The sequence below is a fragment of the Helicoverpa zea genome, chromosome 10, assembly GCF_022581195.2.
Source record: "Helicoverpa zea isolate HzStark_Cry1AcR chromosome 10, ilHelZeax1.1, whole genome shotgun sequence".
NCBI lineage: Eukaryota > Metazoa > Arthropoda > Insecta > Lepidoptera > Noctuidae > Helicoverpa > Helicoverpa zea.
In genome coordinates, this window is record NC_061461.1 from 9,275,074 (window position 1) to 9,301,197 (window position 26,124).

The 26,124-nt window shown below is 35.8% G+C and overlaps 4 protein-coding genes across 6 annotated transcripts; 1 reads left to right on the top strand and 3 right to left on the bottom strand.

Annotated features, from left to right (window-relative positions):
• Positions 1 to 417: 417 nt before the first annotated feature.
• Positions 418 to 3,119, bottom strand: LOC124634008 (FAU ubiquitin-like and ribosomal protein S30). 2 transcript variants are annotated; one of them, XM_047169402.1, is made up of 5 exons: positions 3,016 to 3,119; positions 2,728 to 2,812; positions 2,310 to 2,475; positions 1,470 to 1,563; positions 418 to 523 (listed from the first exon to the last, which is right to left on the bottom strand). In XM_047169402.1, the coding sequence occupies exons 1-5, from the start codon at positions 3,108 to 3,110 to the stop codon at positions 466 to 468; spliced, it is 498 nt and encodes a 165-aa protein (XP_047025358.1). In that variant the 5' UTR covers positions 3,111 to 3,119; the 3' UTR covers positions 418 to 465. The 2 variants fall into 2 exon arrangements, with proteins under 2 accessions (XP_047025358.1, XP_047025359.1); XM_047169403.1 differs by having other exon boundaries at positions 2,943 to 3,036.
• A 340-nt stretch (positions 3,120 to 3,459) lies between these two features.
• Positions 3,460 to 5,215, top strand: LOC124633977 (dehydrodolichyl diphosphate synthase complex subunit nus1). The gene is made up of 2 exons (XM_047169370.1): positions 3,460 to 3,990; positions 4,348 to 5,215. The coding sequence occupies exons 1-2, from the start codon at positions 3,690 to 3,692 to the stop codon at positions 4,809 to 4,811; spliced, it is 765 nt and encodes a 254-aa protein (XP_047025326.1). The 5' UTR covers positions 3,460 to 3,689; the 3' UTR covers positions 4,812 to 5,215.
• A 430-nt stretch (positions 5,216 to 5,645) lies between these two features.
• Positions 5,646 to 19,167, bottom strand: LOC124633719 (arginine/serine-rich protein PNISR). 2 transcript variants are annotated; one of them, XM_047169031.1, is made up of 12 exons: positions 18,683 to 19,167; positions 17,942 to 17,984; positions 15,333 to 15,494; positions 14,080 to 14,195; positions 13,179 to 13,345; positions 10,655 to 10,813; positions 9,997 to 10,102; positions 9,691 to 9,756; positions 8,773 to 8,849; positions 7,438 to 7,579; positions 6,501 to 7,338; positions 5,646 to 5,759 (listed from the first exon to the last, which is right to left on the bottom strand). In XM_047169031.1, exons 1-11 carry the CDS (start codon positions 18,978 to 18,980, stop codon positions 6,524 to 6,526), a joined length of 2,151 nt encoding a protein of 716 aa, XP_047024987.1. In that variant the 5' UTR covers positions 18,981 to 19,167; the 3' UTR covers positions 5,646 to 5,759; positions 6,501 to 6,523. The 2 variants fall into 2 exon arrangements, with proteins under 2 accessions (XP_047024987.1, XP_047024986.1); XM_047169030.1 differs by having other exon boundaries at positions 17,942 to 18,059.
• Positions 19,168 to 20,002: 835 nt separating this feature from the next.
• Positions 20,003 to 22,615, bottom strand: LOC124634153. The gene is made up of 2 exons (XM_047169577.1): positions 22,558 to 22,615; positions 20,003 to 21,118 (listed from the first exon to the last, which is right to left on the bottom strand). Exons 1-2 carry the CDS (start codon positions 22,613 to 22,615, stop codon positions 20,253 to 20,255), a joined length of 924 nt encoding a protein of 307 aa, XP_047025533.1. The 3' UTR covers positions 20,003 to 20,252.
• Between the last annotated feature and the right edge of the window lie 3,509 nt (positions 22,616 to 26,124).

The window sequence follows — 26,124 nt, forward strand, 5'->3', positions numbered from 1 at the left end:
TCATTTTACACCCGAAATTTATCATCAAAAGTGTGAATAAAACGATAGATGTAATTTAAAATTTGAAAAAATTGTTATCTTCATTAATTCCTTACTTTCCAAAAACTTATATCACCAATAAGACGTTATCACGTAAACATCTCGATCGTAAACCTACTTTACAAACAACCGATTTTTTTTAAGGGGAGTATATAAGTGGAGTAAATAAGGAAGTACATAAGGAGGCACTCAAGGGGAGTACAGGTTACTGAAGTCAAAGTTACTTAAACCCAAAAAACAAAGTTACCTTGGCCCAAGGCCAAGGTAGTTCATAAGTATATAAGGGGAGCATATAAGGAATAAAATAAGGGGAGTACATAAGAAAGTAACGAATATACATACTAAAAAATACCTATGAAGCAAATAAAACAATATATATTGGCGCAAAAAGATGTTATATTTGCATTTTATTTACAAAACATAAACCTAAGAGTTGGAGTTGGGTCCACGTCTGCGGCCGAAGGTCTGCACAACATTCACGAATCTGGAAAAGATGATAAAACATGGTAAATATCTTTTAAATACAATCACTGTGCAATACACTACAATCCTATGTGCCCTGAAACTTGCTCGCGGGAGGACCTTATGAACAACATGCATCCGGCCGTGCTCTCGCTGTGGCGGCATATTGGGCTGACAAAGTGTAGTCTCACTGTAAGACATGTCAATGACACAATCACATCAACAGGTATTTGCTTGAATGCAGTAATCTCAGAAACTACTTGATAAATTCGAACAGTTATTTCAGTATTTGGATCAGCCCATTTATTCACTCTACGTTTTATCTTGGAGGATAGAATACCCATGGGAGGTGAAACTGCAGGCAGAAGCTAGATTTTTATAATGCTGTGAAGTATCCCTTCCATACACAATATTAGCATTATGAGCTTAATAAAAGTCATTATGTGTATGCAAAGTACTAACAGTTTGTGCATGTGAAGCACACATGATTACGATGTGATGTCATTGATAAGACTCAAGTGTTCTGGAATATTTTACATGGCTAATACAAGATTATTGGTTGCATTATATTGAATGACGACCTCGATGGTGCAATGGTCACCATGCCAGACTGCCGGACCTGAGGTCCCGGGTTCGATTCCCGGTTCGGTCGACATTTGCGTGATGAGCATGCTTGTTGGCCGTGGTCTGGGTGTTACAATATGTATTTATAAATATGTATATATGTAGCTATATGTAGTGTATCAGTTGTGTTAGCACCCATAACACAAGTTAATTAATAACTTACCATGGGGCTAACCAACCGTGTGTGAAAAGGTGTCCCGACATTATTTTACTAAGTATATATTACTCAGCTTAATTTATAATACAAAAAAGAGCACTTAGACAAAGTTGAAGGCAAAAAAGTGCAATAAAGAAAAACATTCTCAAGTCACTATTGACAAAACATAAATGAAGTTGATAGTTACCGTCTGTTGTACTGGATCCTACGCTTAGCACGGCCGGTCTTCTTCTTCTTCTTCTGTTGCTTCTCAACCTTGGGGGTCTGACCTTTGACCTTACCTGAAAGATAAATAAAATATAATGAGAGCATTTAAAGAGGCCTAAAGCTAAGCGTCCACTTGTCGGTATCGTACGCAACGGATCGTAGTATTATTTATATAGAAACTCAAACAAGTGTGTCCACCTGTCCGCATCGTACGCATCGCACATCTTGTTTGAGTTTACGTTACGAAGTTACGTTGCGTATGATACCGACAAGTGGACGCTTAGCTTTAAAGAATAAAATGTAGGATAAAAAAAGTAGAATTAGTTTCCAAATATACTTTTTCCAATATTATTTAAATAGAACAAATAAAGTTACCTTTTTATTCAAATTAATTTTTCATTTAAGTGGCCCAAATAAAACACTGTTTACTACATCTGTCAAAGGTACTATGAATTACAGTTCAGGGCAACATATGTAGTATAACAAAAAGGTCTCAAATCTAGTTATCGTAGCTCAAAAACATTGCACAAGTTATGAAATTACTGTTCCATTAAAGGTATAATAACTGAAGTTAATAAAAAGATTCTTATTGAAAGGCTTTCCATAAAAATGTTCTTATTTCCAGATTTTCAAACACTATTAGCAATTCAAACATGAATTTATTTGCTATGCATTTTTGAAGAAAAGGTGAGTAAGCGTGTATGTACAACGTTCGCTGCACCAAATGTAACATTCATGAAGATTGTTGTAGTCCCCTCAAAAAAGGTAAATATAAAAAAAAAACCTACAAAGAAAGAAAAGGTCAAACAGATTTACTTACCGGCACGAGCCAAGGATCCGTGCACTTTACCACCGAGCAGTGGGATGGTCAGGTCCAGTTCATTGGAGGAGAGCTCAGACACCAGGCAGGAGTCTTCCACGGGGGCACCGCACAGGGACAGGGTCACCTCCTCGGCACCGACCTCAGCAAGGGCGAGGATACGCTCCTGAAAGCAATGAGTCACTTCCGTAAGTCGGGACATTAATCATTCCAGTTGGGGCAACATAACCTATAAACAGAAATGCAATGTATTTTTTTTTTAAGTTTTTTAGTGTTTGTCATGAATATTTATTGTGTTTTAATATAAATTAACGTTTTTCGAACTAAAAATTGAAATTTATAAGTGTACTGCGCAACAATAGAGATCGCACAACTTGATTGTCATACGGTTTTAGCGTAATTAAAGAATATAAATTACCTTGATTTGACCAATGGTCTCCTCTCCATTGACGTCTAAGACGTGCGTCGACTGTCCTCTGATGTGCAACTGCATTTTGAGGCCTCTGAAATGGAAACGTAATATTCAACGGCGTGGTCAGGGAGCACGATAACAAACTCTTCGCTTGTGTCCACGAATACAACAGATTTAACACATAGTAAGATTTTTTATCGTATAAAATCACATTTACTAACACTCAAAACCCTTTTTTTGTCCAGAAAATCACAAAACTAAATCAAAAAATGTGGAATCGTGGGAAATACTAACCTTATCAGCCAAGTCTGACAAGCGAAAGAAACAAAGATGGTGGACGGAAAAGGAAGCACATTGAATTGACGTTTGACAATCCACATTACTATCATTTTTTAATCTGTGAGTCGGTTTCTTTAAAATACCCATTCACTACTTTTCAAAATCAGCTATCGAATTGCCTGCATAAATAGACGAAACATTCATTGAAACTTATACAGAGTTATTTAATTATTAACATTAACTTAAAATAAACATAAATAGCAAATAAATTAATGGGATAAACTAAAACCGAATAATGCTAAATATTACTATGCAAGCACGATACCATACCATTTGTACTAATATACTTTAATATATAGTTTATTTTTTTTCGCTGACATTATAAAATGTAAAATAGTTTTTTGGTTGAGACTTTTGGTTTATGTGATTTACATAGTGAACAGCTTTCATTAGTGCTTTAGTAGTTTCTTTGGTGCTGGGGTGGGAAGCGAAATAAATACAACATTGGTTTCTAAACGTTGGCAAGCGGTCTGTCCACTCTATAGCTCGTGATTGGCTGTCTGAAAAAAGCGGCTGACTGTGCCGTGTGATGTGATCTGTCCGATTCTGTGATTTTATATACCGAAAAATGGTTAAATAAAATATATTGACACCGCCGAATTTCAACGCTACCCTGTTAAATCTTTATCATGCTGTCGCAGCTGCTCCGTCAGTTTCTGTTTACAATAGTGCATTTTGTTATAAGTTTACTTGTTGCTGTTCAAAATGTTTATTCCCGATTATGGGTTAAAAAGTGCATTTTACCTCAAAACGAGGTGACGAAGAGTGATATAAAAGTTATATTAGAACACTTGCCAAGAGTTACCAAGAAACTCAAACATTTAGTGATCCTGACAGACACCGAGGAACACTCGTTCAGTACGCTTGCTCGCTTGGTTATCTGGAGCCTGGTAGCCGGGATATCATACGTGAGCTTCTATGATATAACGGGTAATGTATTCTTTTAGTTCTCATTAGTATGAAATTACTAAGAACCTCATGTTATACTGTTACTCATACAATAACCAATGTTTCCTATTATTACCTACTGATTATATTATTTTACATAGCTATACAGATGTTATATTCCTAAAATAAAAATACTGCAATGTTTTATTTGCAATTTTGACTAATCGATTATGAATTTAGTTCACAATAGCTTTAAACATCTTTTGTAGATTTCAAGCAAGATAGGGATGATGCATTGATTTAGATAAGAATGATGAAATATCTACTTGTTAATTTACTGTATGAAACATAATGAGTTTAGCTACAACTGTTATTCTAATCAGAACCTATTGTTTTCAGGAGAATTAAAAGAAAATGAAGAAAAACTATTCCTTGAAGTAGAAAAGAATAAAAAGGGTGTGCCAGGTTGCATAAAGTGGTACAAAAAGCCTGACTTGAATGGCTACACAAATGGGATGCAAGCCCACACTGTGTACATAAACATATTTAGTAGCAAAGATGGCAAGCCCACTGTTACTCAATGTATACGTGAGATTGCAGCAGATAGAGTTAAATGTAGTAGAGAATCTAATGAATACACAGCACAAGAATTAGACAATGCTCTTAAACTAATGTACCCTTCCATTCCTGATCCAGAATTAGTTTTATATACTGGTCCGCTATGTTGTACCCATGGGTTATTGCCATGGCAAATAAGACTCTCAGAGTTTATACAACTTTCCATAGACCATAGTGTAAGTATTGAGAATTATATAGGTGCATTGTACAGATACAATAAATGTGATCAAAGATTTGGTAAGTGAGATTGGGGTTAGCCTCAACGGTAGGCCTAAGATTAATTGAATATTTATACGGGCATTATCCATTGGTAACCATCAGGAGTGAATGTGTAAATAGGTGCTTTATTTAAATATCAGATACATTATTTTATTACTAGATAACATTAATGATCAGTGCATTAACTAACATTTTAATCATGAGCCAAGGCCTATTACGTTCTTTGTATAAATAAATTAAAATGTACCTTTATTGATATGAATAATAAATTGATACCAAGCTATACCATGTTGTCATTGGAAATGTATAAATTTTATATAGAATTTAGGCTGTAATTCAATACAAACAGTGAGCAATAAACCTATAGAAATTCATATGAACAGTATATTTATAATTTTTAAATTAAAATAAATATGTAAACTTGAACAAATATGGTGTTTTATTCTAATACTACATAATTGTATTTATTAATATTTAGTTTCATAAAGCCTGCCCTGTATTCTTAGCTCTACCTAGAGACCATGAGGAAAGTTTCAGTCTTATCTTGTTTGTGAATTACTTGCAGTAAGTCCACTGCTACACTCCATTAGATCTTCTCTAGTGTGAGTTCACACCCAAGAGCATGTGCCCACTCCTTTATTGTTCGTTGCCCTCCCTTGTATTTAGAGAAAATGTTTCATATCAGCATTTTGTGAAGCAAGGGGCATTATGTATCTATCTCACTACATAGGCCAGGAGAATGTTAACATTGACTAGATCCATAATGAAAAATTATACCTACTATGTAGGTGTATCCCACCCACTGTGTCAGGTAAAAATAAAAAATTTTTTTATGTTTGGAGACAAAATGAAACAAATCATAAGAGTGAATTAGGTATTTATTAAAATAATACGCGAATAATAGTGCACACTATAAAATACTATACACAAGGGGCTAATATTTACATCTTGCACGCACTAATGATTGCTCCCACCTGCAAGAGAAAAATAAAAATAATATATCACAGCCTTAGCTTTCTTGATGCCAGAAATGCATTTGGTACTTGATCATTCCGTTCAAAAACATTCAGACGACGTTATCGCGATAGCACGCGGATGCTCTCTCTTACTCGAACTTCGGACGTATCAAATTTACATTGTTATCTATGACACGATTAAACCAACAGATATAAAAATTACATAAGTATCAATGTAGTAAGTAGGTACACAATGTATAGCTGTACACGATTGCAACATCGTGATTTATTTTTATTATATGCTCAATTACTTTGGACTGGACTGTTGGTACTTTCAATTACATATTAATTAATTTAAATGTGTGTTTTTAAAATACTTCCCTATACGCGTGCAAGTCCGATTAACCGATATCGTAATAGTTTAAACAACATGTAGCCTTGGCTTGTTTATATTGGAACAGTTTGAACATTTTTGAAAGTGATCAGTCATTCAAAAATTAAAATAAATAGAATAAAAACATTTCTGACATCATCCTATTTTCCATCAACAATGTTAGATAAAGAGGTCGAGGTAGACTTGTTATTTTTAGTAACAATAAAATTAGAATCGGTATATACATAAAATTATATATGCTTAAAAACTAATTGCATTATAATTATTTTGGAGCACTTAACTTTTCTTATTGTTATTCATAATGAACAGAATATTTATGTTTACTTTTTGAACACACAAGATAACGAAATAGATAGAAGTACAACCTGTTCGATGTGTAACCTGATGTTCACCGGCGGTGGCGGGAGTGACTGCCGCTGCGGGATCGACGCCGGTCGTAGTCCCTAGACCGCTCATACCTATCGTATTTGTCGTAGTCTCGGCCCGACCTGTCGTAAGACCGGTCGCGTTTGGAGCTGTCCCTATCGTAAGACCTCTTGTCCCTCTTGCGCGAACGCTCTTCCGATCTGTCCCGCGATGATTTCTTGCGTCCCGAGCGTGATTCGTAGCTTATAGATCGCGATCGCTTCGTACGTTTCCTCGGACGATCCTCTTCGGAGTCGTCCCTATACTTGTGTTTGTCGTAGTCCCTACTCCTAGAGGATTTATGCCTGTCGTAGTAATCATCTTTTTTCTTTGACCTAAGCTTGTCAGATCTTTCATAGTCATCGTAGTATTTTGATTTGGAGTAGCTTCTATCGCTAGATTTGTGAGACTTTTCCTTTCTATGTTTTTCTTTTTTTGATTTTCTGCGCGATTCACTGGAACTGGACCCTCTGCGCTTGCGTTTTTTGGCCTTAGTTTGAACGACGTCTTGTTCTGTCTCTGACGATGATTCGCTCGAACTGGATGAGGAATCGTCTTCAGAATCGCTGGTTGAGGAGGAACTTTCTTTGTTGTTGGGTTTACTGGGAGTTTTGGAATAAGGACTTGGAGTGCGGTCCCTTTTACTCGATTTTTTAGCTTTCTCCTCTAAAATTGTATCTAGCTTTCTGACTCCATCAACCTTGTCGGACTTATGAGTGCTTCTTTTATCCCTGGAAGGTCGGCGTTCGGGTAATTTGTCCGGAGTTTCGCTTTCTGGTGGTGGTGTTGCTGACGATCCTGCAACCGAATAAATATGTTGATATCGGACCAAGTTAGCTAGCTAGCTTACTGTAGTAAAGAACACTGTTTGTTCAGGTGAAGCTTAAAACTACTAACGTGATCGATGTGGTCGTTCAGGCGTGACGTTGTTAGGCGTGGAGACATCCTCGGTGGCTTCCCTCGCTTCAGCGCGCCTCACTTCTGCTTCGATCTCCCGCGAAGTGCGCTCGAAATCCAACCTCTTGCGCTTTATGATGTCCTGGTAATAAGATGTATTCATTACACGGTTTTATTAAAATAGAAACTGAACTTGCTACCCGTCTGGCTTTGCACATTATACTTTTTTCTAAATTGTATTCTTTTGAAGTATTATTTTTAACAATAATATCGACCTTACAGCCATATAACTTATACATGGATGAGAAAGAGCGCTCTTTGCTATTTCTCATTTTCCTACTTACTATATTATAATAGTTATGATATTCCAATGTTTAACAAAAGGAATAAATCATAAGAAATATAGCTATCACAATCACAATAGAATTGTTTTCTTACGCTTCACGAGCGGAATTCTATCTTTTGATTCGGTCTGTATAATATTCACTATGATTGCGCTTTGGTATTTATAAACTAATGGATTTTAAATAGCATCATGAAATCTAATATTTCAGATATTTTTGAACGATGTACATATATATTGCTATAAGACCTGAATTATTAATTTATCAGTTCATTGAATATTACGCAGCAATTTCTATTATATCTATCGTCAATACGCAATATAGTTATTCCACGTAAGGTCATGCGCATAGCTATCGTAAATCCGTATCGTTATCAAATAAAAATGTGTCGGCTACATAGACATACAACTTTACAAAATGTTGATTGACTACACATTTTGTCAAATGTACTAAATGAGTACCTACAGTTTATTTTCATAGATGTCGGTCAGATAAGATAGTGCTACCGTAATAATTAAATCGACCCAATTAATCACGGATATGCTCAGTTGTACCAGCGGTCATCTATTGTTCTCAACCGGGACATCAGATTCTGTGCAGTCATTGAGTATAATAAAAAAGTACCTCACTGGGACAGTTTTTGGGTTTACAATTGAGTTAATTGTGACCAAATTGCGAAAAAACTACTGAACCTAGTGTGAACTAGGTTCAGTACTTTTGAGAACAAACTATTTTTTTTTCTCTTTTTATATTAGGTACTTAATAACTTAATACTAGCTGCCGCCCGCGGTTTGACCCACGTTCCGATAACTGCCGCCCGCGGTTTGACCCACGTCCCGATAACTGCTTTCCGTAGGCGGATGGTGACAAAAATATCCTATGTCTAGCCTCCCCTATAATTTTCAGCTTAGGTAATCGGTTCAGCCGTTCACACGTGAAGACGTGATCAAGCGACATGGGGATTAATTTTTATATGTAGTGAGAGATTTACCTGCAGCTGTTGATCAGACAGGTCGTTTTGTTCCTCTTCGTCGCTGTCGTCGCTGCTGCTCTCGTACGCGCCCAGCCCTGCACACATACACGCCACAATAGTACACGCCACATACGAACAAATGACGTCAGAAACAATCCCACCTACTACAATAGCATTTACGGCCGTGCCCAATATTCTGTCTATCTTTTGTTTTGTTACTAGAGATAGGAATTTGACATTCCTTGTATGAAGCTAATATCAAAATTCTATCTCTAAGCAAATCACTAGTTGATAGAATACTGGGAATAGCCGTTAGAAGACATGTTTGTGTATGTACCTAGTTTTTTTTGTTGAAATGAAACAAGGATTACAACGGTAAATAAAATAACGACTATGGAGCATCTATAGAGAACTAACAGTTTTTTTTTTCAAGAAAACATCGATAACGACTAAGACCTTCAAAAAAATAAATCACACAAACAGTATACAAAGGTTCCTTAAATAAATCATTTACATAAAACAAATTTTACATAAATGTTTATAATTATTATGTAGGTTTAACATCTATAATAAATTCTGTACAATCTTACCAATTATCCACTAAAAACAATGCATTTAAACACTGTTGTTACAATGTATTGCCAATTAGGTCAATACTAAATTACTAATAATGATGCTGGGCTGAAATGAGAAACTTGAGTAACATACATGGCGGTTCAGAACAAACATATCAACACTTTTGATAGTTTTTCTGCAATGTTTGGAGAAAAACCACCATTTATGTTTTTTTTACGCAAATATCTGGCAAACTATTCCATTCATTCAGCTGGTAATATTCCATGTTTGTTTAATTCTCTTAAATTTAATTATTTTTGTAGTATTTGTGTTGAGTTTGCGAGATATTTGTGTGTGAGGGGCATTAGGGACTGCACTCACCGAGCCCACTGGCGATAGCGGCCAATGCCTTCGACTTGCTCGCCTTCATGGCGTTGAGGCGCGACGCTTTTACCATATAAATAAAACCAACATTAATAACACACCACATGTATTCAATATCACCAGGCAACATCTGAAATAAGACTTTATTAGCGTTGAAATTAAACACATTTAATCACATCACAATTCTTCGTGTCCATAGGACGGTATTGTCTCTCTGTATCACAGTAAGTCAGTAGGCGACAGTTTCCCGTACAAAGTAATGTCTTGGGTCCGTTTGGTATAAGCTTAGATGAGTGGTAATACCTTGTAGCGCGTTATATCGGGCCAATTCTTCTTGGCTCACCGTTTGGATCTCCTGGTCCGTCACCTCGAGGAGGATCTCTGTGAGGGAACGACGGACTGCAAGCATCTGAGAACATTTTGCTATGTTAGCCCCCTTTTCCAGTATCATAGTTAAATTAAGCCCTTGGACTACTTTTAATTAATGTGCATGTGCATAATTATTTTTTTTAAGATTCAAGTCTTAGTCTCAAAGTTACACAAAAACCTTGGACCACATTGAGCTTAGGTTCGTTAATATTCTTTAAGGGTTTTTAGAATTAAAAATTAATTACGGTATAAAACCCTTTTCATGGTAAACAGTCGAATATTTATGATAATGGGCCTTAATTAATATTAAGTATATTAACTGAACCGTAGTTAATCAGTACTATCACCCTCAGGATCTTAATATATTATAATTTTTATTTACAAAATATTTTATCTGCAATTTTACCATATCAAGTATGATTTTGACTTTACTCACATTATATTATGATATTAGACAGTAATACACCGTAAGCCGTCATTATTCAGTACCAAGTAAACTCAATATCAATATACTTTGGTATAGCCCATTACCGAATTGTAAGGTGCCGTGCACCATACACGCGTTAGTTTGCGCGTCACACATTTAACTCACCACTTCTTGCATGATCTCCTCTTTACTCCTCTTAATGAGAGGAGGAGGTTCCTCTTTCTCCTCAGGAACAGGTGGAAATTCTTCTACGACCTCCTCCTTCACAGGGCTTGATGATGGTGGTTCCTCCTTCTGTGGCTCTTCTCCTTCCGAATCCGATTCCTGGGTATAATTACATGTTACAATGTACAGGGAAATGATAGGAGATTTTTTATGTAGCAACTACATAGTTAACACCTTTTTTTCATTCCCCCAGTGTTCCCACTAAAGTAAAAGCGGCCCTAAAAGCTAAAATTATTTCCATGAGATTTGGTTTGCACATTCGTTAAAACCGTGGGCAATAGCCTATGTTTGTTATATTTTTTATTGACACTAGCCTTTTTGCCGCGGTGGGAACCTCTCTTTAAATGAAAAGTCGCCAAAAGCCTCGATATATATGTATAACACTGAAATATTTTTTTTAAATCGTGATCGCGAATCTGTGATTAGCGCGTTCCAACAGTGAAAAGTTACCTCAGCTTAATACTATGAGTATAATATGTGGATTTACAGTGTAGGTATACGCAGGAACGTCTCTAGTTTGTACAAACTTTTGTTAGTCCACTGGTTTTGTCATTCATCGACCTTGTCAGGTGCCATCGACCCTATTGTTGATTTCAAGGATATTTGAATCATACGGTACGATTTCATCTAATTATAAAACGTTTTGATATTCACCTTCATGGTAAGTAATTATTAAATGGCTTATGTTTAACTGATCACCAGATATAGTAACAAATAGCAGACAAAAATAGTAAATGATCACCAAAATGAAACTCGCATTTTAATGTAAAACTATAACCAAAGTTTTAACACTTTGCTATCCTATTTAAGTGAAATTACTCCAAAATAAATCATGCGTCAGCCAAAAATAGTAAATGATCACCAAAATTAGACCACCATTTTAAAGTAAGATTATAACCAAAGTTTTTAAATTCTGCTATCCTATTTAAGCAAAATGAGTCCAAATAAATCATTGTTATCCCAAAAGTAGTAAATGATCACCAAAAGTAGTAAATGATCATCAAAATTATACCAGCGTTTTAATATAAAATGATAATCAAAGTTTTTACATCTTGCTATCCTGTTTAAGTAAACTGACTCCAAAAAAATAAGTTCGGCCTGATACAATAAATTTTATAACATTATGGGGACCCTTTTCCTGCACTAGGGTGGAAAATTGTCTATTGCATGCCTCTAAACAGTGCGATAAGAGTGTGTTTTCGAGGGAGTGTATTGAGAAACACATTCTTCTTCTTCTTTCTCCTGCCCTGTTAATTTTACTTGGGGTCGGCGCAATATGTCATTTTCTTCCATTTTCCCCTGTCACTCACACTCACGCATGCATTGCAAGCCGGACACATAACTTAATATGGCATCATAATACTTTATTTGGTAATAAGCCTACATTTTATGGCAATCACAGTGACTTATTTAGGCAAAAATAATACATTAATTTGGTCGTCAAGAGTTGGTGATCATTTACTAAATTTGGTGGTCGAATACAATTTAAAGTGAAGTCGTGACTAAAATAGCTGGTACTATTACATTTTTAGACTTTATTTTTCTGGTGTTCAGTAGATATTTCTGGTTACAAAACTAAGGGTATCAAAGCATTTTATGGTGGTCATTATATTTGTTCCCTTATTAAATTAGGCAAGTCAATTAGTATTTAGGACCAAAGTTTGTTTAGCACAAAAAATGCCTGCAGTTATCCTAAATGATAAAAAATTTAAATGAATTGCGCAATATTGCTTTGTAAAAGGAATTTCCAAAACAGACATAAGTGGCTAAATTATTCGTAACTAAGACGCAAATTTTAGTAACTAGACTTTTGAAACATCATTAATTAACTATCTATATCCACATACATTCGAAATTACAACAAAGATAAAATAACACCTTTTCTATTCATATCCAGCTAACTATTTCAGTCCAATTATCCCAGTCTTGTCAGTCCAGTTAAACTAAATCTGAGATTTGAATTGGCCAACAAACCGATGTTAGCCAAGAATATCTGCCAGCACTTCCTGCATATAACTGGACGTTTCAAAGTTACTTTAATTGTTTGCCATTTGACATGTATTATGCGTTCTATGCTGTGTAGATTTCTGTATTTTACATTCGCATTTGACGACTAATATACTTAGTACAGTTTATAACACAGATTCACTAAAAAGCTTTTCTTTTTAAATATCTGTGGGGTAGCCTTAGTGAGATAGAGTAGAGATAGAGCATAGCAGGGATAGAACATAATATCAGGTTTGTTTAGAGAGAAACTGTGTATCTGACCTTCATAGACTAGTTTGACTAGAAACTTAATTAGTTCTTGTAGAATATTTACAGTTAGACCAATATGTTACTTTATTTTTCATCTTTTACAACTGCATCTAAACTAGCTTGAATGTCTAATTTTTTACGACGTTCTAATTTTCATCTAGTGGCCAATGGACATACTGAAATTATGGATAGTTTCAGATATACTAACGAATTTGCTCTTAGGCGGCAACACAGGCTGACCCCCAGCCTCGGCTTTCATTCTTTCTAATTCTTCCTCTTCTAATCGTTTCTTCTCTTTCTCTGCTTGTTCCCGTAACTTCAGCTCTTGTTCACGCTCTATCGCCTTCTGTTTCTCGCGTTCCATTTTTTCTAGTCCTACAAATAAATATAGGAGGTTTTATTTTGTGTTGCAGTAACATACAACTGCCTGTGGTGAAAACTGAACGTTAAAATTCATGGTTAACAATTGTTTTGAGGAAATTGCCGTTTATCTTGTCGGTGAACTTAGGGTTAAATCAGTAACACAACTAATCTTCTAAATATACGTATAGATGGAACATAGACTACTCAGAGCTTTTTGTGTCAGGGTTGGACTGCCCATTGACTCATCCTTGGTTCGACAAGTCTGGGTGTTGTACGTGATTGAATAAAGGTGTGTCCTAACATAGCGTGGAAAACGTGCGAGGTGCGGCAGCGTTCTGTCCTTGAAATATCACGTAACATGGTTTCTCTATTTGGACACTCCTTTAGAGTATATCTTATCATGGCAGGTTTAGTATCTACCAGCACCCGAATTACTCAATTTCTCTACGTCAATTGCGATTTGAAAGTTCAATGATATAACATATCCTAACAATAAACACCAAATAGTGAGATTTAGGCAATAAGATCTTGATTACAATTTTCTGTAAAATATAATGGACTCCAGGAAATATAAGGAGATCAGCCAGCTGTGTAGAACATATTACAGTGCACAAGCATTTATGCAGGTGCATTCACTATTTCTTCATTATCATAGCCCGATGGGTCGGAAATAAACACGATCGGAAAGAGATCTCATGTAAATAGATAATGATATAGATAGAGCATATTATAGGTGTAGGGTATACCTTCTCTAATCCAGGCGGGAAGCTGTCTTCGTTTAGCTGCGTCTATGGTAGACGACGGTATAGCTGTGGGCATCACTATTGGCTCGATCACCGGTGCTATCACGGGGGCTTTTTCTCTGAAAAGTAAATTTAAGAAATTATAAGAAAAAGAGAATAGAAAAATTAGAAATTAGAAAAAAGCTTAGGATTTGTGGGTTTGTAAATTGACTTTTAGGCATAAAGTTAAGCATCAGGGTAAATTAACTATTTTAGTCCTAAATTGACTGAAGGTATGACTGGGTATACATGGATAAACGTTTTAATAACATTTTCTTAATAGGCAATATCTAATCTAAGCATTACTAGGTTTATAGGTAGTACGTTAGATTACACTCAGCATTCAAAAATTCATGTTCAACCTATTATAGTAAATTGAGGATTTATTCAATAGAATTCCTCATATTTTATGCTCAAGTCTCTATACATAATGAGACAGATAACAAGTGGCCTGGATTTTTTTGTTCTTAAATCTCCATAATATTAAAGAAAATACAGTTCCATGGTTGAAACCTCTTGATTTACATTATTTTGCAAGGTCGACCGTATACTTAATGTAGTTTTATTCAATGCGAACTACCTAGGTTTTACTTCATAAGTCTATAATAATCAGTGTTATTTGTGACAATTTTTTTCACACATACATATACGTTGCTAGTTCATATAATCAGGTCATCATATATGGTTATAAAACTCATAATGGAAAAATCTTAACGGCCAGTGAGCATAAATATTTTTAGTTATTGTTTTGACTGTTTAGGTTTCAGATAATCAAGGCACTGTTATTTTAGCATAGGGACACGGAACGCATAAGTATGTTGTCTGCGATGACCTCATTAGTTTATGTATGCTGTTAGTCCTCAAATCCATGCAAAGCATTTTATATGTCTATGTCGTACGATTTTTTCTCCAGTATCGTCTATAACCTTACTACAGAGGAAAGTCTGTTATGGTTCCAATAAATAACTAGGCGGGCCTGAAGTTAGTCGACTGGTTGCGCAATAGACCACTTGGTTCAAAAAAATTCTGTTACAAACAGCGAACTTCAGAATACCAGCTTATTTCGGAGGTTTTGTAGTCTGCTAAGAGCGGTAGCTGATGAGTGTTGCGAGCGAGCGTACACACTAACGCTCTTTTCAAAAGCACCTTAACCGAGTAGAGTAGAAACTTAAGTCTAGCAGCTGGTCTTAAAGGTATTCAAATACTCCATTCATTACCTCTGTGATCGAGAACTTCTCGAAGGTTTATGGTCTCTGTTCTTGCTCTTGGAGCGTCGATCGCGACTGGAACTGCTGCCTCGGCTGTTGTTGGCTTGCTCCACCTGAGGCGCGGTCCAGTAGCCATGCTGGAATGTTGGTGCCGGCGCGCCCGTTGTGTAGCTGTGGTTTTTGTGTTTATTAGAGTATGTTAGGTGGGTACTGATTAGGTTAAAGGGTAGAAGACAGAATAAGGGTGCTATGATCTGCATTCAGACTTCTTAATGAAAGTGGTTTCTTGATAGTACTATTGATCTTTATTACGTGCACTGCACATTTTTCGCAGTCCTAGATCAGTGCTGAAGTGCCAAGCGGGAGCGGACGTATTCATGATAAATAACCTCGATGCCCTTTAAAATGTGTATTATTGTGATGTGTTTAGAGAGTAGCACTTCTAACGATTCAGTAGTGCAGTATACTTTGTGAATTAGTTTCACTGAATTTGCATCAGCAATACGCATGAAGGCGATACTAAAACATTCACCCGTCTGCTGTAGATTACGCATTTATGTTGTCTGACAATGTTACTGAAATTCTTGAAATAGCTTTGGCTTGCTCACACGCGATCTACTACTACGAGAATAATTTAATATTTGAACTATGCCATTTCAAATAGGCAATGTTTTCTTTCTATTTCTGTCGGGCATTTTTCAAGGCTACGGTACATGGTTATTAGGTCTGTCAGTTTCCAAGTGTTATTGATGGAAAAATAAGCTTTAGAAATGTGTAATTTTTCAATGCTGCCTTAATAACATATGGGAATAAAAGTTCGTTATGCCTTCACTTTTAAACAGCTGAACTATCGTGTTATGAGAGTTCCCTTGTAAGAGAGGACCCTTTGAAACGATTATATGTAATAACGGAGTGCCAATTCATCTGGGTACGTGAACTTGTTCCCCCCATTAAGCGGGCGTAACTCTAACTGCGACAAACAGTTATTATTTTAAGTAAAAACGTGGCATTGCAGTGTAAAAATCGATTTGATCGTTACAAATATACGCAGAAGTTATTCATGCCTCATTGATATTCAATAGGAAAGGGGCTGTATTCATTCAGCTGTTTAGCATATTGCTGGATGGATATTGTTCAATTTTGTTTTGATGTAACTGTGTTATACTTCTGTACGATACTACTTTTCCTAACATACTTAAATACATTATCTATGAGAGGTAGCTGATACATGATGGTTCTAAAATAAAACTCAAGAATATATTTAATTACTGTTAAGTATAAATAGTATCCAGACCATAGTAATTAAAGAGAGTAGGCAGCCAGTACAAACATAGAAATTAATTTTAACTTTCACATTTGTGTGCTATCATTGCTGTATCTTTGTGTTTATTAATATACCTATATCCTGCAAACATTTTACATATTCTGATATATGCATAATTGGTGACAATATACATTTTAGGAAATAGGATTACTGATCTTTCCTTTTTAAAAGTATCTATTCTAAAAACACATTAAATTGGTTCACATAGATAATTTGGTTTATATTTATTGCAAAACTCTAATTGGCTGCTCAATCTGAACACTTCAGTTAATTTATGATCAACAGTCTGTCTGCTGAACTGATGTTACATTTCACAAGAGTTTAATTTTACCATAGACTATTTTTATTTCAGACTGAGCAATATACATTCAAAGCATACCATTTTATTCAGGGGTACCTACACAAATATTCTCATTAACAATATGTTCTAATATTGGGCTCAAATCGGTAAAATATTATCAGTTATGTAATTTAGATACACTGTTGAATTAACTGGGTCAACAGGCATTTGACTGAACTGGGTACATTACAGGTATATTAAGACAAAATCATTCAACTTTTAAAAGAAGTAAATCAATCCCATATCACCTGATTTTACGCCTGCCTCGGATTTGGGAGTGGTCCAATAAAAGTATTCGCCTTTAGCTACAAGACTGACCAACTGATATTGATCAATTCATTACTTTAAAATTACTAGTAGTGAAATAACCTTGTCCTTGGACATGCCTTTATAATTCAGTAGATTTCTAATTTAGTTAATAAGAGTTGGCTATCTTAGATATCTATGTTTGCTATGTATGTCACCTCCATGAAAGTTTTTTATACCATGTATTTCCAGACTAAAATTTATCAATAATATAATAAGTATTGACCTTGAGATATGCAAACAAGAAGTAAATTATCAGGTACTGTGATGAACTAAGGTTTGGCCAATATACAATACACATTGTTGATATTGTTAACATACTAAACATTCTAAATAAGGTACCTACACAATTCTATGAGTCATCAATGAGGACATAGTTAGCAGAAGTTGAGGTAAATAGTCTCAAAGTTTGTGGTCAGAATCTTAGATATTGTTCTATGGTCAAGTTTAGGCTATTCAGCCATACTAGTATTGAGCACATAAAAAAACTGTATGCATTTATATCTTTATAATTTAATTCAGCACGCTGAAGTTTAAATCGGCAGGTTTCAGTACTCTAACACCCAAGGTTATTTTTGTTTTTGTTGATAGAGATTCCTACCACACAACTTTGAGACCATTTACCCAGATTAAAGTAAATATTCTTACCCAGGAATGGGTGCAGCTGCGTCCCCCGGCACGGTGTATCCATCTACAATAGGTTGCAAACCTATAGTAGGGTCTGGGGGTATTTTGGGCTCTGGCCCTGAGCCTGACCAACCCCAACCTTGGAAGGTAATAGTCATGTAGTAATTTTGGTAAATGGTGTGATGTGTTTATGTTAACCTTTTCAGTGGTGGTGGTTGAGATTGGCTCTTATCAGGCGAAATTGCTGTATTTTCATAACTAGGAATATATGTATGTATATGGTGCATAAAATTAAATATCCTGGAGATCTCTTCTGAATTATAGTGTATATTTTTACCAGAGTCAAAAGTTTAACAGGTGTATTTGGGCTTTTTACTAAAAGTTATTGCTAAACATTTAATTTACTAAACACTCCTTGTCTAATGAAATATGGTGAGAATCATTGAATAGGCTTTATTACAGAAGTTAGCCAGGTAAATATAATCTTATCAACCACAGAGGGCACTGCTAAGTGCCCACTGAAGAGGATTTTAACACAGCTAACGGTCGTCTTAGGGGATATTCAGGTATTTGTGATCAAAAATTGGTCAGACGGTGGCCGCAAGGGCAAAGTAAACATAAATAATATGTCATTATTGCTACTGTGATTAAAATACTAACATCAACGGTAAGGATATGAAATAATAAAATGTTTTTGGTCAACACCAGAATGAGTAGATGAACAATGCTGTGTCCCACTGATCATTGAATGTGTAACCATACCCCATTGGTTCCAAGTGCCTGACCACGAATTTGTTGCTGAGTTCCACTCGGCGCCGGCGGGCCCATCCGAATTGTTATCCGGGTTTTCAACCTCCATCGGCGCTTCGCCCTCTTCCTCGGCCCTGATGTTCGGAGGCGGCGGCGCGGCCACGATCGCCGCCGCTTCCTTCATAGCAATCCATTGTTGAGCTAAAGCAGCCCAGTCAACGTGACTAGTATCAACATTTTGATACGCAGTGGGATTCAAAGCCCACTGCGTGGGATACGCAGTATTTGCGGCATCTCTGCCGGAGTACATGGTCCTTCAAATACGTCAAATTACACAATAAAAAGCAAACTTTTAAGTTCTCATAGCACTAGAAACACTAAACGGCTTGTATACAATTGTTTAGTTCATTTAATAGTGCAAATATGCTAATTTCACTAGAAAAAATCATTTCAGATTCAGCCGTCTGCAGCACATTTTTAATAGACTAAAAACATTTGTTTTTTTTTTCTAGACCGTTGTTGTCATCATCAGTTGTTTATGGTTGTCTTCGGACTTGTTTTATAAGCTGGCAATGATTCATTTATTCTATTTAGGACTATATAATAATAAACAATGCAGGTAGTTTATGTAATAAAAAATATTATATATAATTGTATATAAATATTATTAATAATAATTGATAGTTAATCATCTAAAAGTGGTGCGTTGCTTTTGACATCTAGTGACATAAAGTTTAAATATGTTCGCCAGCTAAAAACCACAGCGAGACTTTTTTGTAACAGTTGATAGATGGTGCTGTTTACATTAGTGCGTATTTCGTTTTGCTACTCGACAAAAGATGGCGCTATTCGGTATTTGAATTTAGTTTTCTGCAATTCAATAATTTGGTATTTTTATGGTATTTTTCTAAGTATGACAGTTATTATTATTTTTTATCTCAAGTTGACTCTATTATACTCTCTGATATACTTATATTGATGTTATAATATAAAACTGTACGTTTTAACGCACACTAGAAATTACTTAATTATTTCTAATTTATTGTCACGTTGTGGGAATGTCGTTGGTAATCAATGACCGATTCTGCAGAAATTACGTTACATATTATGTACTTTATTTTGTCGCTAAATAATTAATGAGTCCTAATGAGCTAATTTTATGAGCAACACCTTGTTTCGTTAAATCTAGATCAGTTTGGTAATCGTAGTCCACTTACAACATACGAGTATTCGATAACTGCGGGTAGTTGTTTGTTGTGTACATCGTTAGCAATCGTATGATTAATGTGTAATTAATTATAGCAGGGACCATTGGAGCAATAAAATATAAGATTTATATTTAAAAATTAATTTATTATTCGTCATTATTATTATACATTTACATCAAACGTTTCCAACCATCCGTCACATGTGCACCGAACATTTACACGATTTGTCCACAAACTTACAATTAACTATAATTAAATTTAGACAGCGAACTCCCTATCATCACACTCGGCGTGCGACTGCGCTTGTCACACAAACTCTTCACTAATGGAACTTCTATCACTTACATTACGCAAGTCTTTGTATTTGCACTAAATTAACTTAACGCTAATAAAGGTTCTTCTGCATCATGTTTTTGGCTGACGAATTTTGAGTTAGTTTTCTTCCATTGCTCTTTTTTGTTTAACATTTTTTGCTTCGTCGCTTCCAATTTTGATTTGGCTTTCGATAACTTTGGTGCGCTTGTAGTTTTGTCAATTCGCTCTAGCGTCTCAATAATGTTCTTAGGCTTGGATACCACTCTCCTTGTCTCTTCGCTAATTTCGTCCATCGTCGAGTTTTTGTTCGCATAGACTACAACGTAGTGGGAGTAGGCGGAGTTAGAAGGAGTATTGATGTCGGCGAAATCTCTAAAGTTAGCAAATTGGTCTTGGTTGTAATTCGGTCTGGGGTTAGCGATATAGCCGAGTTCGTAAGAGGGTCTGCCGTGACCATTATTGTAGTAGGAATTGTATCCATCGCCAAATTCATCTTCATCGTTCTGAGCAAAGAATGTTCCACCTCTGATGATTCCAAAGTTCCCTGAGCCGAGCAAACTGGAGCTCGCTTCAACGAGTGGGGCTGCCGTGGGGGTGCTCTGTTTACCGAAGTTATCTACGTTTCTGTTGTAACCTCCGAATAGAGGATAGTTTAGAAGAGATCTGTATGAATTTGGCCTTTGACTGTAAGCTCCTTCTTGATTATTGAAGCCGAGTCTAAAGTTATTTTGCTGGCGGGGTTCGAAGAGGTTCGCAAACGTCGGGAAGAATGTCTGTGAGCCACCAACAAGCTCTATGGAGTGGTCAGTGTGGTCGTCCGTAGCTGCCGCTTCGGGTTCCTCATAGTGTTGAACCAGACCAGGGGGAGCCGCCACAGCCTCTGAGATGATTTCTGATGATTCAGCATTGAGGTCCTTTGTGTCATCTGAAACAAAGAAGTAAATGCATGGGAATCTGTTTTGGAAATATTAATTGTAATTTAATCTAATTAGAATGAAGGTCACAGCATGGTAAATGTCCAGGTAGCTGAGAAATATGATAATAATGTGGGCGTAGAAAAGGCGATTGACGTTGTTGCATGTTCTTGTGACAATGTACACTAATAGTGTGTGACGTTTAATAAAGAGATATGCTACCTAATACAGCCCACCGACACGGTTCCTGTTTGAATAAATTTAATTAGATAATGAAAAATAGACTGTGACTTCGTGAAGGTTTTTGCGTGATGTGAGCCGGATTTTAGAACTACATATTTCGATGGCAGTACACTTATTTGTCTACCTAACTACTTAGTTTATTTTTTCTGCATGATTATACAGTATTGAAATAGTTTTCTGCGCAATGTTTCAACATTTTGTCTAGCCCTGTCGCAACACTGCTGTCAGGTTTTAAATATCAGTGTCTTTTAGAGTTACCAACTTCTGTTACACTGGTTCATTCGATCGTCATATTTTTGAGATTATGAATTTAATTATAGTCATAAATGTAATACAACATGTAGTTCATGATATAAAAGAGTTTTGAGCTGCTTAGGCAAGACCCATACGAGGATAGTACTAATGTTGTACACCGAATGTGTGGCATAGCAGAGCCGTTTAGTCATAACAAGAAGTTGTCGGAACAGCTAATAAGATTATGTCATTCACAGCATCACAGCTGACAACTCAACTGGAATGATAAAACCTATCAAAAGGAATCTATATTTCACACTCGACTTCTAATATATTGACTATTCATAAGAGAAATTCACAATCGATTCAACATTGTGACACATTGTTAGACAATATGCAAGTAAAAGCGTTTTATGGTTGCGACAGTTGACTAATACCTGGTAATGCAATTGTAATGTGTCATGTTACTCGTAATATGCTATATAGTAATACATCATGAAACTCTGATACGGAAATAGATGGTAAAATAGATATATCTTTTGCTGTAATTAATATGATAATTAGGTCATAATTTTAGCAAGAGGCAGTTACAGAAAAAAAACCTGTGTTTGGTGGAATTATTTTTGGTAAATAATCTGTGATTTAGGTAATGATTGATAACTGATTAGGAAGAAAGGTATAGAAGGCTAGAATAAATTAATGGCAGAAATAAATCGATGATGATCTCCTAACCTCAGTTCATGAAATGTAAACAAACACAGACATTGCAACGTTGGTAATGACGGAACAAAATGATCGTGGGTAAAAGCAATCGGGCAATGTATGGAAATATATTCGAGTGGAGACCGGCTGTTGCAATCATTTGCTATAATGGCGCTACTAGTTACGTGCCATTACGTGTCATTGATGTGGTTAGTGGTTTCTGTCATGCGTTATATTGGATATGTTTTAGTCTTGACTTGTTATAGTTTACGATGTAGAACTGGTTCTGTCTTTTCCTGGGATTTCAATTCCTTGTTCGAAGTGTTCATCATTAATGCAGTTTATAGCCGTTCCTATATGTTACTGTTTTCAATTCCTCATCAAAATTATTGCAGTCATAATAAATTCTAAGCGTGAAAACTACTGGCTTCTATTTATATGCCAGTACAATGACTTCTTCATTTGCACGTTTATTTCCGTATCGGGCAAGTTGGCAGTTATTTATGCCTTATATGGGCGTTTACATGTAGCTTGACTATTTAACCCATTATCTATCTATAAGGTCATCATTTCCTATATTATCTTCGTTAAACTTTTCATTAAATTCTAGGGATTCCTTTACTATGTGGAAATCTGTTTCTTTAGGACAATTAACTCTTATTAGGTATTGTTTTTATTAGGCATGTGTTGTATGATTATTATCTAATTTACACGATACACGTGTTACATGTATTAGCATATGTCGCATTAATTTACTCTCTTATTACATAAGACTACTTGTCCAGTAATTTGTTTACACTGGTAACATTTTCCTGCTTATTGTTGATGGTTGTTCTTTTGCATGAATTTTATAATCATTCTTGCGACTATCATCATGTTTATTAAATTTATTTATAATCTCCCATAGTTTTGATATTTAGCGTGAAAATTATATTCTCTGAAAATGTTACTTACCTCTATGGCTCTCAGTACCTAGTTATTGTAAAATTATAGATGTATCTATGTGGTAGCTTTTTCTTTGTTTATCTTCTATTTTTATTCATGCATGTATGCATGTAGCAATAATTTGCCATCAGCGTCTAGTTACGTATGATTACACGTCGGGCCATGCTGTGGTTTCCTGTAGACTGTAGATCATACGAGTATGAGCAGTGGCGGATTTACCAATAGGCCAAGTAGGCCAGTGCCTAGGGCGGCAAATTTGGAAGGGCGGCAAATTTAGCTATTGTTTTTTTACAGTTTTTTTTTTTAAATAATTATACGAGTACACAATCCATATTACGAATAATAATTACTATAAAAAATAATTATAAACTATTAATAAGCGCACTGTAATAAACATATACTTAGGCTTATGTGATCATGAATTTTAAAATATTCCAATAGCGTTTCAATAAAAATAAATAAAAAAATTCGCTCGCTTCGCTCGCGGTTTTTTCATCATTTCTGGTTTACTCTGCGCTCTTCGAGTCCTCAATCTAATAAAAGTTAAAGCACCGAAGTAGCAAAAACAACTGACGCTCTTCGCTGACGATTTCTTTCTGTTTAGGAGGTGGAGGACTTTTGTGTCCCAAAACTCAAAAAATTTCGTGCTCGCTGCGCTCGCAACTTTTTCACTTTACACTGGTTTTTTTCAAACTTGTTTGAGTATTTTTGTGTTCCAAGACTCAAAAATTTCGCACAATTTGACAGTGATTTTTTCTAATTTGTTTAGGTATCATTGCGTCCCAAAATTCACAAATTTTGCGCTCGCTACGCTCGCGGCTTCTTCTCTTTGCAGTGTTTTTTTCACACTTGTTTGGGTACTTCTGTGTCCCAAAACTAAAAAATTTCGCGCTCGCTCCGCTCGCGACTTTTTCACTTTACGGCGGATTTTTTTTAACTCGTTTTGGTACTATACTGTTCCAAAACTTTTTTTTTTTGAGTTTTGGAGATTTCTACACGATTTTTAAGTACCTGCTTCAATTACAATTTTAGTCCGTGATTATATTTTGTCTTTTTTTTTTGGGTGCTCAATAGGTAGTCCGCCCCGGGTGCCACCCGATGCCACGCCGCCACTGATCATAGCACCCGAACGAATGAACCGATTTCAATTTAGTTTTTTTTTTGTATTACAGGTGTTTTACGGGCAAGCGTTCTCAGACATGTTTGATGAAAATCGGCTGAGCCGTTTAAAATTTACAGAGGTTATACGCTTTAAAGTCGCTGTCAAATAAACTTGTTAGGTCAACATTAAACTTTTCGGTACATAGTGGGTTGCAAAAATAATCTAGTAGGTAACTGACAGAAATATCATTAAGTTCACAATCATTAGGGGCCTACTAGCGGCAAATTTGTAAATCCGCCATTGAGTATGAGACCTGACCACCTTGTATACAAGTATATGTGGTCTGATGCATGTTCAGAATTTGTGTTATTAAATAAGTAATTAGAGTTTTTTGCTTGTCAAAGTTTTTCATCACGAATCAAGCCTCGGAAGTAATCTGAATCTCAGTCTCCATCATCAGGTCAGCTCCAAACTTTCACAGTTGCAAAGGTCTCGTCTATACAAATAATGTAAGCCCAAACATGAGGTAGTTTACATATTCAGTTGTCGAGTTCCCTCGACCTTCTTTCATCTCCATCATCAGATCAGCTCCAAACTTTCTCTGCTGCATAGTGTTACCAGACGTACACCTCATTGTCAAATTTGTAATCTATGCACGCCTACAATTTTCAAAAGTTGCCCTCGATTTCTCAGGGTTTCCATCATCAGATCCTGACCTGGTGAATATGGGACCACTTGGAAGGTATACCCTATCAAACAAAAAAAAAAAAATTTACAAATCGGTCCAGGCGTCTTCGAGTAATCGGTGAACATACATAAAAAAAAAAAAAGATCCCGACGAATTGAGAACCTCCTCCTTTTTGGGAAGTCGGTTAAAAAGGTTTTGTTTTCTACTGTTTGATTAAACTTTTAAGCTCCTTCGTTTTCAAAATGTTTCTATTTTGGTCTATTTGGGTTTATTGAGGAAAAGTAAGTGTTTTGTAAAGCTTTGTTTGTGTAAACCAGTGTTTCTTAACCTTTTTGGTATGAGGGACCACTTTACCAAAAGTTTGTCTTGCCGGGGACCACCTCATCGGTTTACCTACATTGAGAGTACTTTGATTAACAATACAAGCATACTTTATAATTAGCACTCATTTCTTTATTAAGTATTTAGCAAAAAACTAAGTTACAGATTTTAATTGAATGAGATTTTTGTGACTGCATTGTCTTTACTAATTTCTAAATTTTTGGTTCAGTACTACTTAAAGCTAAAGACATGTCGGCAGTTGTTTAGATAAGTAAATGCAAAGAAAGAAAAACTTGCCTATGTAGTTTCCAAATACGCAAGCGAAGCGAGCGCGAAATTTTTATAGGACTTAAACCAAATATTACGTAAAATTTTGCCCAAACGTACTTAACTTTTTGTTTGTTGACAAATAAAAAAACAATAGAGTGTCTGAATACGCGAGCGATGCGAGCGCGAAATTTTAATTATTTTTGCAAAAACCCCCGCTCGCATAGATAAGTCGATAAAAATAAAGTTAGATAACGAATAGCAATGTTGCGAAGCTAAGCTTCGCGGACCACTTGGAATGCCTCCAGGGAGCACCAGTGGTCCGCGGACCACCGGTTAAGAACCACTGGTGTAAACCTAGTTTGAAGCTTTTTTAAAATTTACTTGAGAAGATACTTAAGGCAAGTGATATACTTAGTGTATAACTAACTCAAGCCTAAACAAATAAGGTTACCTGTGTTTAATTGGGATTCTTACCTGTTTAAATATATTTATTACCAACAAGAACATCTTCT

Coding starts and splice junctions, on each gene's coding strand:
- LOC124633719 (XM_047169030.1), bottom strand. CDS start 18,980: ATGTACTCCGGCAGAGATGCCGCAAATACTGCGTATCCCACGCAGTGG. Junction 13,346..14,079: donor TCCCGCCTGGATTAGAGAAG/GTATACCCTACA, acceptor ATTTATTTGTAG/GACTAGAAAAAATGGAACGC. Junction 7,339..7,437: donor TGAACGACCACATCGATCAC/GTTAGTAGTTTT, acceptor ATTCGGTTGCAG/GATCGTCAGCAACACCACCA.
- LOC124634008 (XM_047169402.1), bottom strand. CDS start 3,110: ATGATAGTAATGTGGATTGTCAAACGTCAATTCAATGTGCTTCCTTTT. Junction 2,813..3,015: donor TGTCAGACTTGGCTGATAAG/GTTAGTATTTCC, acceptor TTTCCATTTCAG/AGGCCTCAAAATGCAGTTGC. Junction 1,564..2,309: donor CGGATCCTTGGCTCGTGCCG/GTAAGTAAATCT, acceptor TTTATCTTTCAG/GTAAGGTCAAAGGTCAGACC.
- LOC124633977 (XM_047169370.1), top strand. CDS start 3,690: ATGCTGTCGCAGCTGCTCCGTCAGTTTCTGTTTACAATAGTGCATTTT. Junction 3,991..4,347: donor GAGCTTCTATGATATAACGG/GTAATGTATTCT, acceptor TATTGTTTTCAG/GAGAATTAAAAGAAAATGAA.
- LOC124634153 (XM_047169577.1), bottom strand. CDS start 22,615: ATGAACACTTCGAACAAGGAATTGAAATCCCAGGAAAAGACAGAACCA. Junction 21,119..22,557: donor GACAGAACCAGTTCTACATC/GTAAACTATAAC, acceptor TCTTTGTTTCAG/ATGACACAAAGGACCTCAAT.